Source organism: Frankliniella occidentalis, unplaced genomic scaffold (genome assembly GCF_000697945.3).
Source record: "Frankliniella occidentalis isolate FOCC.00 unplaced genomic scaffold, Focc_3.1 Scaffold28, whole genome shotgun sequence".
Classification (NCBI taxonomy): Eukaryota; Metazoa; Arthropoda; class Insecta; order Thysanoptera; family Thripidae; genus Frankliniella; species Frankliniella occidentalis.
In genome coordinates, this window is record NW_026267158.1 from 1565613 (window position 1) to 1579730 (window position 14118).

The 14118-nt window shown below is 53.3% G+C and overlaps 3 protein-coding genes across 3 annotated transcripts in view; all 3 read right to left on the reverse strand.

The window, feature by feature from the left end:
* Window positions 1–259, reverse strand: part of LOC113216170 (inhibitory POU protein) — a 39121-nt gene extending 38862 nt beyond the window's left edge. Inside the window, exon 1 of the mRNA XM_052265619.1 lies at window positions 50–259. Within this exon, the coding sequence (XP_052121579.1) occupies window positions 50–178 (129 nt within the window). The 5' untranslated portion in view covers window positions 179–259. The remainder of the gene's footprint in view (window positions 1–49) is intronic.
* LOC113202874 (dynein light chain roadblock-type 2) overlaps window positions 1–14118 on the reverse strand; it is a 223281-nt gene that overhangs the window by 205007 nt on the left and 4156 nt on the right. The window lies entirely within an intron of this gene.
* Window positions 2945–4272, reverse strand: LOC113211601 (uncharacterized). Its single transcript, XM_026430017.2, has 2 exons — window positions 3974–4272; window positions 2945–3586 (listed from the first exon to the last, which is right to left on the reverse strand). The coding sequence occupies exons 1-2, from the start codon at window positions 4154–4156 to the stop codon at window positions 3299–3301; spliced, it is 471 nt and encodes a 156-aa protein (XP_026285802.1). The 5' UTR covers window positions 4157–4272; the 3' UTR covers window positions 2945–3298.

Here is a 14118-nt window from a genome sequence, read left to right on the forward strand (position 1 = left end):
CGGGGGAGGCGGGGGGCGTTCCGCCCAGGGGATGACCCGCGCCGCTCACCGAGAAAAACGCGCATGGTAACGAGATGAGCCCTCCACGTCCCGCAGCCGCCGCCCCGCGGCCCGGTAATGAGGGCGGAGCGCAGCATCCCAGCCGCGTCTGGACCGGCGTCTGGAAACACAAGAGCATGAAAAATGTGCCAATCTACAATGAGTCGATGTATGCTGCTAACAAGGGGACTACTCATCTGAGTGTTATAGTCCCCGATTTTGTTCCGCCTTGGTGGTTTTGTAGGGTGACCGTATACTAAACGATTGGCGATGAAAATTCGTGCCCAATTCGATATCTGGGTCTATGTAGCAGAATCAATTTTTCCCAGAAATGACTAAAAATAGCATTTTTTCTGAAAATCCCAAAACAACCTCCAGCTTATATTCAGCCTTCAATCGACATTTTAAGGCTGAATAAATAAAGAAATTTGATCATAGTGGCGTATTAAAAATGCGTAAACGGAACATGTTTACAGAACTCACTATAATAAGCTATGAAAAAAATGTTCATAAAATTTTAGTGCGTAACTTTGCATTATCCGGAAACACCCAAACTCCCGAGGTTAGTTTAAAAATTTTCCTTTTTTACAACTATCGACTGAGCAATCAACTTTCGCCTGCAGTTGATTCCTCTACGGAAACGTCTCTTCTACTACTAGATCTAAATTTGTTTCGAAAAATAAAGGGTACGCATCCCGTCCGTGGCATCAGCATCAGCCTTGCTCGGGGGGGCACCAACCCTCGGCGCGCTGCAGCAGAGCAGGGCGTGCAGGGCGACGAGTGCGCGGCCCCCATCCCGCCCTCCTTCCGCCCCACCGCCCCGCCCCGCCCCACCCACCCTGACACGCCTCGCCCCGCTCTCCACACGAGTTTCGCAATGAAATGGCGGAACTAAACGATTCCCAGCGCAGTCATATCGTCGGTCGGCCTGGGCCTGGCCTTCGCTCTCTGCCGCCCGGCTGCTGCCGGTTTTCTCCCCTTTTTCCCCTTTTCGGCCATCTCTCTCTCTCTCCAAGACTTTTCCTCTTCCTTTTTCTTCCCTCCTCCCTCTCTGCCCCCTCCCCCTCCCACCCCACCCAGATCTGCCGCAGTCACGTAGTGTGCCAACGTACCGTACTGGCCGCGCAACGCCCCACGCCGCGGCGGCCGCGGCCCGCCACGCCTCGCCACCCTATCCACGTTGGCGCCATGGTTGGTGACGATGGCAGCTTGCCTCCAACTACCGTGTTATTGTCACCATAAGGTGGGGCTGGTGCCGATTCCATACATTTAAATGACCATTATTGAGCATTACGTGAAATCGATGCAATTCCAGTGTTCTCCCAAGTACACACTATAGAGACCACGCGGTCGTTAGCAGTAAATTTCAGGAAATGTCCTTGGTATTTTTCTGGCATACCTTCCTTAGTTTACAAATAACAATGTCATATTGGACGGTGATGCTCATTAAATACATAGGTATTTAATATTCAATACAGGTATTAAGCTGCTTGATCAGGGAATTGGTAAAACTAAGTATTGCTCCCTAGGGTGGGTCTCCTTCATCCCCCATATTAAACAAAGAGCAGTGTTAAAAATTCTGAACTGAAACAAAATCTATACAGAACCTTCTGGTTCTGAACTTTCCAATTAAGATTCTAGTCCGTTATGCAAAAAACTAGTGGTGAAGGACGCAGACTTGACTGTACATGAGAAAAAGGACCGTCCGTCCTCCCAAACACAGTTTCCTATCAAATTGTAATGACATAGCAAAAGTTTTCTTTTAAAAAGTCCACGATGTGTTAGGACCTTGATTGTTAAAAGTATTATTAACAATCTTCTTGTCCCTCAACCAAGCACAATAATTGTCCTTTCAAGGAATTCATTCCTATTAACGATTACTATTCCTTTAGAAGCAGATCAATAACCCACGGAGTTGTCTAGCACAATGTATCTCTGATTCATTGGATTCTTTTGATTTTCAATAAAGTAGGAAAGAGAAAGGAAGGAGAGAAGAGACTTCAAGTGGAGTACAAAAATTCTACTAACCTTATTGACATCCTGATATAAGATGTCCTGGTCTTCAACTTCTGCAACAATCTGTTGAATGAATGGGGAGCCATAACCTCCCTGGGCAGTCAAAGCAGAGCACAGCGATTGACTGTGCAAGATATCTCTCAGACTTCAACGGAAAAAACTGACATCAATGTCGAAGATAGGTGGTGGCAGCCAACCCGTCCACTAGATTTCCTACATCCTACAATTAATCAAAATAAATAACACTTCTACTTTCACGAATTTCACCCGAAGATTGACAGTTTAGCCACCACCTGCAACCACCTGTGTGGAAGTGCTGCAACGGACGGCCCTCGCCAACTCGTTGGCCCACGGCGACTAGAGAACATTTTTTCCGGTGAAAAATGGGTCGGACCGGTACTTTTTTGGATTTTAGAAAAATCACCAGGTCGGAGGAAATAAGCTATTTCAGAGAAATGGACAAGAAGAACAGCACGAATAATAAGGAGGCCTGTGATTCGTCGCTAAGTTGGAGGGGGAAACCGGGCGACGAATCACGTGCCACCTTGCTAGTCGTGCTGTTTTTCTTTCCCATTTCTCTGAAATAGCTTATTGTTATCACTGCTGCGAAACTAGAAAGTTCTACAGTCGTTTTGCAGTTTAAACTCTTCTTTCAACCTGTAGTTTCGCAGTTTAAACTCTTCTTTAAATCTGTAAAAGGGTTTTTGCTGGTTCGGTACCGATCGGAAACTATTTGTCAACTTGAGGTTAAAATTATGAGGTGATTTAGAGGAGAGCCGGCCCGAGCCGAGCGGCCGGAAATAGTCGCAGTTGATGAGATGAGATTGTATCTATGAAGTGGCGGTAGTAGTAGGGACAAGAAGGCATAAAACAATGTACGAACACGCGGTACAGTTGCACTTTCGCTAAATGCAATATTATAATAGCAACACCCTAAATACAATTTGGCATTTTCGACATAATGCCGGCCGCCAGACCACTGTGCGATAGCCGTGTCATCCATGACCTGTGGCAGCTGCTCGGCAAGGAGTCCAGATTAGCCGACCCAGCCGGACCGGCTAACCTGGACTCCTATACCGAGCGGCTGCCACAGGTCATGGATGTCGCGGCGACCGTACTTCTCACGCAGGAGGGCAGCACGGCCGCACGCACCGCACATTTATCACATGAGATATTGCTGAGGCATTCGATCACACAGCGCCAGCGGAGGCAGCACAGGTCACTGCAGCTCCAGTCGCACGGCCTAGCTCCCGGTCCCGGTGGCCGCGGCCGCGGTCTGGTTCTTCACCTGGCCGCCGATGCACTCGCAGCGGCAGCGGAGGCGGCACAGGTTCCTGCAGCTCCAGTCCCTGTTCGCGCACTCACGCACGCAAGGCCACGCCGCGCTCTTGCAGTCCTCCAGGCAGTCGTCCCACGCGTCGCGGTCCACGCCGGCGCCCGGGTAGCCGAGGCAGTCGCACCGGCAGGTCCGCGCGGCCATCTCGTTGCACGCGAAGTCCTCCGACAGGCAGGAGCCCGCCCTCACGTGGCACTGCAGCACAACAGTGGAATTTTAAACTGAGCAACTTTTACTCGGAAAAATGTGAAACTCTTTCAGAAAAAATGAAAAAATTGAAATTGAAAAAAAAAATCAATGATCAGAAACGTAAAGCTCTTAGACAGTTTCACGCTTGTCCGCTGGAAAATTAAGTAGCATTTACCAGGTTACTGTACGACCCAAGTCGCACTTTTAAGTTTTAGCGCCCGTTATCTGCAGAGGCGCCCAGGCAAGGGGCGTCCGATAAGAGGGCGCCTGAACTTGGCTGGGCCTCTGGACATCTCTACAGTAAAAGGGTGTCAAAACTCAAGGTGTCCTGCTGGGGGTCGTGCCAGTGGCACAGCTCGTGGACACCCCAGATTTACAGTTTTTAGAACTCACCTTCCTGTCGGCGGCGCACCTCAAGTACTCCCTCCACGTCGGGAGGGTCGAGCGGGCCGAGCGGTGGACGCCGTCGTGCCCGTGCTCGGGGGCGGGACTGGCGCGCACCCTGGAGGCACCCGGAGGCTGCGCGTAGGCGAGAACGAGCAACACCGACAGGACCTGCAGCGCGTTGAGCAGCATCTCGCCCCCTATGCGATGCGCACCTCTCGGCTTGTTTACGGACACTGAGCAGGTAGCTCCGCAAGAAGACCCGACTCAAGGCGAGCGGCCGCGAGGACCAGTTCTGGAGAAGAATCCTAGAAGATATGGGTGGGGGGGGGGGAGAGAATCTGTCTGTTGAATGTGTCTGACTTTATCTTCGGTGGACCATCATGTCCTGTACAGGACCATTGCGTAACCACCAGGACGCGCCGTGGTCAAGAGTTGCTCGCTGTACAGATACAAATGAAACATAGTCAACTACAATGAATAAATTATCATACTCATCTCCTTGCATACCGGGTGTCCGGGAGAATACGCGCAACAACAGTGACATTATCGTTCTTCGATACGTCATCAAGCGTTGAGTTGTGAAGACGACACGGCAATAAGCTCGCGCGATGGCCGTAGGCCGGGCGCCGCCGCCGCTTCCGCACACACGCTATTGTGTGACTCGAGTAGTTGTTGTTAGTTTGACGCGGAAATGTTGTACTTATTATTACTGTTTTGTCGTGAGTAATTTACGAGCGGAGCAGAGTATTATTAATGGGCCGAAACGCACCACGGCCCGCGGGGGTGGGGGGGGGGGAGGACCCATGGCCCGGCAGGCGCCGTTCACACGAAGTTTAATAATAATATAGTCCGGCGATACGTCCTTCCAAGCCAGCCGCGCGGCCACGGAGGTGGACATAATAAGCAGGCAAATGCTACGCAGTGACCGACCTACATCATGCGACCGGCTCCACGCCCCGCCCCGCCCCGCCCCGCCTCGGAGACACATGAGTCCAGCGCCAACCCGCACCCGGCGCGGTATAAAAATTGTAAAAGTGGCTGGTTCGCGTGCCGCCGCCGCCGCCGCCGCGGCACGGCCCCCGAGTGTCGCGACGACCCTCTCTCTTCTATATACACGGAGAAAAATATTTTTTGCAAAGGTAACTAAACTATACCCACCCAGTCTGCTCCTTTAGTTAGTTGCGATGGCTCATGCTATCAGGATGCCTCATATTCGTTCGAAACCAAAGAGGTTGTTCGGCCTGAGAGCGTCTGAAATTATTGTACATCCTGGTGTTGTACGCTTTTTAGTCGAAACCAAATGTCCGTGTTCAAACACAATGCAAACACAAAGTCTAAAGTCAATATCCTACACATACTATCGTCGTATTGCAATCATCCAAAACTTCTCTTAGTTTGGAAGGTTTTGAAACATAGAGACCGAACGCTTTTCTCAGTGTAACACCTCTCTCCCTTTTCTTTCCCCCGTTCACTCATCCTTTTTGTTGCTTTATGGGGCATCCACATGTTGGCGTTCCCGCTGAAAGTCGCCGCGATTAATGAGTCATAGAGGAGCCTCTCTGTTGATTGACACCGCTACCATCCTCGCGAGTCGTGCGCTCGCGCTCCGCCCCCCCACGCCACGCCACGACCCGCTACGCCCCACCACAGCACACCGATATGATGTCGACCCCTCGCCCAAGCAGTCGCTATCGTCGCTGACGTGCCAAGTTAAAACGTCACCTGCCCCCTCTCCTCCCTTTCTTGGCCTCCCTTCTATACGTGTGGGCGAAAGTTCGGGGGTCTCCTCAAGGAAAGTATGAAAAATTGAAGAGCAAACGTTCTGCTCTGCTACCCCGCCAGCACGGTCTTATGGGAACCCTCTTATAGTAGAGATTTATTAGAAAAAATGGCGACGTTTGCCACAATAATAAACATTTAAGAATTAAACTAGAATCAAGCGTATATAATTTTATTCTTTAACACGTTAAGTCCATGGTGGCAGAGTGGTGGGACTCAAAGGTGTTAAATAAATCAGGTCTAAAAACTAATGCTTTTATGGACGAAGACACAGCAGATATGTGAAAAGTGCTCTGGTGCAAACAGGCCAAAATTACGACAATAACCATACCCAGAGGGCATTTTCACGAGGAATTTTCGTGTACCAGGTGGCTGATTAGCCCCGCTCACCTCTGTAGTTATGCTGTACCGCACGCACGAGTGCGGGCGGGTCGCCTACTCGCTCTACCGGTAAGGCGCCGTGCACATAGGCGATAGGCAATACACGTTATATGTTACAGTGTATTACATATAACGTGCATTACGCGGTATTACGCCGGTATAACAAAGGCTTTGCAAACCAAATTCCACCATTTAAGACGAAATTCTAAAATTTTTACGCGTAATACCACCTAGTTTTGGTACAGTGTATTACGCAAGTGAAAACCCCTTCGAACCACCCAAACATTATTTTGGCTATCATCCTTAGTCTTCGAGAGACTAATGCCAACAATACACTTTTCGATTTGCCGTTTCGCTGACGCTCTATGCACGGCCGGCCACAGAGCCTGTTGGAGTGCAGAAGTCTCTATTTTCGCGACTCCAACGCCTTCCCCCGGCTCTCACTCGCTCTCCCCCAAAACTAGCGCGCGCGGCGCGGCTGCCCGGTGGATTGCCGTGGGGCCCGGCAAGACACAGCACCAAAAGAAAGGGGCGGGCTGGCGGAAGGAAGAAGAAGAAGCAATTGCCGTGCAGTTCCTGGCAAGTATATGAGGCCATTATCCGGCACGTATTGCAGTACTGAAAGGGCGGCGGTGGCGGCGGCGTGCAGCGCGCGGGGCCTACCCGCCCCTCCGGCCCCCGCGCCGCCCCCAGTCCCATTCTCACCCCCCGCCCCCCTCCCACTCCTGGAGCCGCCCCTGCTAGTGCCTCGGTCGCCTTCGAATCCATTTATATTGCAGGGCCCCGCGCCTCGGCGTGGCGTGGCGTGCCTTGCCTGCGTGCCGCGCCCCTCCGCGCCCCGCCGCGCCCTGCCCCGCCTGGCGCGCTCGCGATCTGCGGGTCTCCACTGTAATTCGATTTCACCCATTATACCTTTATTTTTCGCACGGAAAGTAGCGCCTTTCGAGAAAGGGAAGAGCGGGGGTTGGGACGGGGAGGTGAAGGCGGGAAGGGAGGAGGGCCTAGGGAGGGGGGTAGTCGGCCGGCGGCGCCTCGCAAAAACGCCACGCCACGCCGCGCCTTTTTCGCATAGAACTGCGGCGGAATGGATGTCGGTCGTTATTGTTTATGGCGATTAGACTCCTCTGCAGCCGTCCCCCCCGGGAGCCGCGGAAGGAATCAGCAGAGTAGCGGCGCAGCCAGCGGCAGTCGGGCCCGCAGCGCCGCCCCGAACCAGCCAGGGTGGCAAATTTTCTGCATCGCGTTATCAGAATCCGCGAGCGCGGACGGGGAGGGAGGGGAGCAGGGCGGGGAGGTGCCGTCGTATAGGACTCATTCCCTGGCACATACATCCTGGTTATGAAGAGTGGTTCGTTGTCTCTGTGTTTCCCCCCGTCTCCCATAAGTCCCTCACATTTTCTCTAACTTTCTCTGCAATCGAGACATCGTTGCGTGCATTTGAACGTGGAGGTATGATGTGTGTGTGTGTAGGGGGGGGGGGGATAGTGGGGAGTGACACACAGTGGGTGCGCTGTGGAGGTGTGCACACTACATTATTACGAACTTTTTTGTACGCAGCTTGCGTATTTCACAGTGCATGCACTATTGCCTATTATTTTCAGCTCAAGTATGAACAAATTTGGAAATTTATTTGCAGTTCTCAACAAAATTGCGTTTAAAACAGTACGCAATAGTGAAATACGTAAGTGTGTATAAAAAAGTCAATCCAGGGTGCCTCATGATCTGTAACATCTCTACGTTTCTACTCACTCGGTTCTACTTGTATCGCTCACATCGGCTCACATGCGGCGCCGAGCGAGTAGCGAGTAGGCAACCCACCCTCAGTCCTGCATGCGGTATAGTATACCTACAAAGTGCGCAGGGTTTGTCAGCTACCTGGTACCTGGTATACATACACGAAAAACCTCCTACTAGGGGGCGCCACTATTTCAGCGCCAGCATCGCCAGACGCCAACAGTTTTTATGTGCAACCCACCCAAACGTCCAGTAACTAAAGAAGAGTCTGCAATAATTAATAACGTACGTATACCTGATAATGAGTTGTAGATGATAAAATTTTGTAGATCGAGTTGTTTGTGTTTTATTTTTTCGATGGAAAAGCGGAAAATCCCATAACACTGGGATACCCCGGCCACTGTTGCTTCGTTTCTTTTGAAGTAGCATTGGATGATCATTGCATATGTATGGATGCATGTTTGTGTGCTTAAAAAAATGCGACCTTCAGATTGAAAAGATTGGTGGGCTTGGGGTGCATCGCGACATGGGACACTCCCTGATCGCTCCTTGCGAGGCGGCTCGCTTCCTCCTCCCCCTCCCACGGCCCCTTCGCTATCGTCGACCCTCGCGTTGATCGCCCCGTATGCCTTTTGGTGATGCCGACATCCATGTCGAATGCACGACTTTTTCAAAGTTATTTCGAGTGGGAGCGATTCCCTCGATGCATGATGCAAGGTCGCCTCTCTGCAGCACCGGCATCTCACGGGCGGAGAGTGACTTCTACTGACTGTAGCCGCGGCACCACACATAGTAGTAGGTCGATGCGGGACGCGGGACGCTATTTCGGAGGACATCTGTTTCCGTTCTGCTGGAACAACGACGAGCGAGCAGCTTTCCCAACGAAACGAAAGACGTATAGCACTTTTACCCATCCCAATAACTTGACGTTCTCACCTGCCAATCCTTCTCTTTTACAGTTATCGAGTTGGTGCAAACCGCACCCAATCCTTTATTCATCGCGGGACCTATGCGGACTGTGTTATGTGAGGAGGTACAAAAACGATGCAATCCTCCGCTGTCGCAGCGCCGGGCCGGGCGGAGACCGTATGGGGGCCAAGAGCGCGGCGCGGAGACGTCGCGGACCGCGCGGTGCGGCGGGACTTCCCCACGACTTCCCCAGCGCCGCCGCCGGGGTCCTCCAGGGTGCCATCACGGCACCCTCGCGCCACGCCGCGCCACGGCGCGTCTCAGTCGTAAACCCGCCGCACAAATTCAATTTGTCGGGTGGCGGTGCCGATATCGAGGCGATATCGGGACGATATCGTGGTGATATACCCCACGGCGCGCGGCGCGGGTGATTCGCGACGCGACGAGGCGGCGGTACGGCGGGGCGGCGTCACAGCCTCGTATCTCGGGCCGGCGGGCGGGGCAGTTAGAGGAGGAGCCCGCATGCCGACGGGGTGGGCCCGAGGGGGCGGCCTTCCCCTGGGCTTGCCGTGAGGTGCCGCCCGCGCCCCTGACCCGACACCCTCGGGGGGGCCACCCCCCACACCGGGCCCACCACCCCGCCAGACCGCATAGCCCCGCGGAGCCTGGACACTCTTGCACGTCGTTTGCTTGTATTCGCGGCCTGTGCACTGCTGCTTGTGCGGTGTGCTGCGGAGAGAGGGCACTGGGGCGCTGACTCCTCACTGTCACGTCAATCGGGGCAGGATAATAACGGATAACTACTTGCACGTTTGCATGAATAAGAGTCACGTATGAATGGGAATTTTATTCAAATTTAGTCTAAAAATGTTGTGTAAAACGAACAATCTACCCGGGAAAATGTAACACTTTTAAACAAATTATTTGCTTTTGGGTGAAATTGTTTCAGTATCTCATCTCGATTTGTTAACCTTTCAAATACATTATGGTCAACATTTTTCTGAAATGCCAAAGGGTGGCACAATGAAGGCGCGACACGCGGGTTGACAGTGTGGAGTTTGACACCGGTGAGTCTAACGATCCCGGGAGTATGTTCTGATGAGCACATGTGGTTGGAAGCGGCTGATCCCTTTGCGAACTCAGAAGTCGCCGCCGACTGCCGGGTGAGGGGCGCACTCCCCCATTTCTAATTTTTTTGACCGGGTGGGGGGAGTTGAGCTTGAGCATTTACGGCGCCGAGCGGACTTTTGACTGTTCTGTGACGCGGGGCTGCACACTCCGTCATAGTCGTGGTCTTTCCCTCACTGCACTCATGGCCTCTGAAGCCTGCTCCCCTTTGAAGCACATTCTTCCCAAAATTTAACATATCGACGAAGGTTAGAGAAAATAGGTAAAAAAAATTAGGTCGGACGAAACCTAGGTCGGAATACACTTTGGGGGACTTCAGAAAAATCGCCAGGTCGAAGGAAATTGGTCGAAAAATCTGAAGTACCGCCCCCCTACTGTCTCTCTCTGTCTCCTTGTCTCTCTGTCTCCCTGTCTCTCTCTCTCCCTCTCCCTCTCTCTTTCCCGCCCTCTCTCGTTCTCTCTCTCTCTCTAGCTGTCTGGCGATACACGGCGAGTGTGTCGTGTAGACAGCATTTCTGATGAGTCCCGGCGCGACCCGCGACACCACGCCCCGCCACGCCCCGCCACGCCCCGCCACGACCTGCCGGCCGGCCGCTTCTTGTCGCTCAGAGGGCCTAAGTGCATGGTGGTCAAGCCCTCGCCACGGCATAGGTGACGGGCGGGTAGGGCATCAGGAATGGGGAGTTTGCTCGCCAAAGAGAAAATAATTATTCTAGTGTAAGAGACTTTCACATATTTCCGAGGGCTCATAAAATGAGATGTTCTGTAAGCTTTACACTGTAAAAATTCTTTGTCTCGATGACGAAAATACCAAGGCTAACTTTTAGACAGGAGTGTCATCATGGGTTATTTCGTCACATAATGGTTTTCTCGCCACCTTGTCAAGAAAACCCATGACGACACCCCTGTACTAAAATTAGCCATGGTATTTCGTCATCGTGACAAGAATTTTTACAGTGATGAGCCAAGGCACTCGGGTAGGGTTGCCCCCGCGGCCCAGCAGGCTAACCTTTACGGATCTTCCAGAAAGTACGTCCGTCATTTTCACCCCGACGAACCTGCGAAGTTCAGCCCCGGCAAGCTCTCAAAGCGCCTGATAGGTAGACAACATCTTACCTGCAGTGCATGTGTGTACTGCGGGATGGCCTACCTCGAGTCTCGCAGGCGCCGAGCTCCCGTAAATGTACTATCAGCGCAGAGAGAAGAGAACCCTTTCTGCTTGGAAAATGGATGTCAGTGGGGTTCAATTCTTTCTGCGCTGATAGTACCGAATGAATCTCAGAAAAACGGACGTACTTTTTCTGGACGACACAGGCTAAAGCTCCTCGCATTCATATGTGTAAAAGTAGAACTTACGCAGTAGGGATAGGGATTCTTCAACCACTCGGTATACGTTTGTGATGTGGTGACTTGAATGGAATTACACGTGTCGTATGAAGATATTTACAAACGTTTGTTTGAAACCGAAAGGGTGGGGCTGTCCACGGGTGCTCGCTGCAGACGACTGCTGGAGCGGGCGGCGTGGGGGGCGCACTCTCGGACGCCCTCGCCCTTTGCGCAACAAGGAAAAGGGGTGATGCTAATTCGTAACTCAAAGTAACGTAATTTGCACGACGGATAAGAAAAAAAATATGATTAAAAAACCGAGTGTTAACGGGAGCGACGTTGTTACGACCCTGCTGCTGACCCCCTCCCACGAGAGACGGAATTAAAGCAGGCAGCAGGCAGGAAAGGAAAAGGGGTTAACTTCACAGAGCGACTCAGCTTAAGGTTCAAAGCTTTCCAAAGGGAACCAAGGGGGAACCAGAGGGCACCTCCTGGCCTCTTGCTGCCTGAGCGTTAATATTTACGGCGGAGAGGCGGTGCAGACGCACGCACTGGGCGGGCGGGGGCGCGGGCCAAGGTGGGGGTGTGCATCCATCCAGAGCCCCCCCCCCCCCCCCCGGGGACAGGACCCAAACGGTGCATCTGACTGCGATTCATTTACTGCTAGTAGATGATATTGGCGCTGAATTCACCAGTAGTAACTTTTTAAAAAAACCACAAACAAAAAAGACGCTATGCTTGTGTAATTGTTTTGAGTTTTTTTTTGGGGGGGGGGGGCGTCCTGGTGTAACCAATTTTGAGCCGCCTGCTGAGAGGACATTTGCCTGTCACCCATCAGAAGTTGCCTGGATCCACCCCTGTGTCGTTAGGGCACATACTAAACCGGCCAGCCACCTCTCCGCTTCCAGAACAAACAAAACAAAAACAAACAAACAAAACAAAATAACAAAAAACAAGAAAAAAACGATCCGTAATCGTGACGCCATGGTGTGGCGGCTCAAGGAATGAGGCGGACTGGCTTGAATTAACCAACGATAAAAATGCTTGAGGGGAAAAATGTGATTGTCGCAAAGGAAAGGCGCGTAAACTTGGCTAAGCCGGAGGCGGACCGGGCGCGGCGTGGCACGGCGCGGCGTGGCACGGCGTGGCGCGGACAGGTGACGGGGGCGAGCAAGGTGTCGGCCCGCTGGAGCCGCTCTCGCGCGGCGGGACGGGGCGGCGCGAAGCGGCACGGCGCGGCTACATATTTCATCAGCGCCTGGCAAATTATTTAGCGGGCGGGGCGGGGCGGGCCGAAGTCGCCGGCTGCTGTGTCGCGCCGCTCCGCGCCGTGCCGCCGGGCCGGGCAGCAGCAGTGTTCCTGCTCCTCTCTTGGACGTGCGGCTCCCAAAACGACAACTCAATTAGCTCTTTCATTCCGTGTGCATTATTTGTGCGGGAAGTGAGGAAAGGAAAGGGGCAGAGGGGTATGGTGGGGAAGGGCAGGGGAGGGGAGGGAAGAGCGCGGGGAAGGCCCCCCCCCCAACTTGCGACGGGTCGCATGACGCATCCTTTCGCTAGTCGGCGTCCATCAAAATCCGGTGCATTTACAACCACAAAAATAAAATGTTGAGAATGTGCTTGAACTCTAAAGGGCAAAGGACAAATATTGGCCACATTGCACGATATGCGTCAGCAAGATGCAATTTTGAACCTTGTGTATGACAGATTTGTATCGGGCGCCGTTGTCAACGGTGTTATAGGCAAACCTATAACGATTGATTGAGACACTAAATGGTCATGGGGTCATGGAGACTTATGGGTCAACCCGCCCGCCCGCTATTCTCGAACTAAAGTTTGTGTGTTCAAAGTCTGGTGGTGTTCCTTATAGCCACCCGGCCTATTGCGTTGTTGAATGAGAAGCAGTTCACTCGTGACTTGCAGCGCGGTGGCCGCGGCGCTGGCGGGTGGTATGGGGAGGATGAGCGGGCTAAAGGGTTAATCCCGCCTGCAGAGGGGCTGACATTAATTTACTCTTTTGCGGATATTGTTTCATTTCGCTCGGCTTGCGCCTTCGGATCCGGCAATTTGGCGTCGTGTCGCCAGGGTGCGGTGGCGGCGCGTGGCGCGAGGGTGGTGGGAGTCAGAGTGGTGAGAAAGCAGATAGAGAGGGTGGGAGGGGCAGGGAGGGAGAAAGGGGGAGATGTAGGGCAGAGGAAGAGAGAGAGAGAGAGAGGGAAAGGGGATTGGGGGTGATTAAAGTCGTGATCCCCGGTGAAAATTAATGTTTCTTTGTGCGAGGCGGCCCTTGTCAGCAGCAGCGCCTTGCTTGACAACACTCACTTTGGCCGCGCGCCGCGCCCTTCTTCCAGTCCCCCCCCCCCCTTCTCGCTGCTCATCCCCTTACCCGTCGTGTCCGCGTACCCTCTGGCGGGCAATGCAGCAGCATGCACAGCGTGGCGGGGCGTGGCGGGGCGTGGCGGGGCGACGAGCCCCAAAGGGAGCGTGGGACGTGTCGGGGAAGCTGTTGAGCCCCAGGTGGGGTCTTCTGCTATCTCCTCTCTCTCGCACCCCCTCTCTGCCTCTCTCTTCCCTCCCTCTCTCCCTCCCTCCCTTCCTCCCTCCCTCCCTCACTGCCTACCTGCTGACGCCTTGTGCCATTGCTTTTCCACATTGCCGCACTATTCCGCCCCGTTCGTAACTTATCGCGTGGCTCGGCTCTAAGCCAGCGGAGATCGTCGCCCCGCTTGCCGCCGCCACCGCCCTCCTGTCCTCCTCTGGCGGACCCGGTGGAGACCTCCCGAGAGCGGCGGTGAACGCGATCGACTTTCTGAACGCACTCCTGTCGGCGAGTGGTTGGAGGAGAGTTGGACTCCCGTGGGGACGAAATTGCGAACTGGTAGAGTGGGGAACAG

Excerpts from the sequence above, each read along its gene's own strand:
- LOC113211601 (XM_026430017.2), bottom strand. The coding sequence starts at position 4,156 with ATGCTGCTCAACGCGCTGCAGGTCCTGTCGGTGTTGCTCGTTCTCGCC. Across the intron at positions 3,587-3,973 it reads GGTGCGCCGCCGACAGGAAG|TGCCACGTGAGGGCGGGCTC; the intron begins GTGAGTTCTAAA and ends GTTGTGCTGCAG.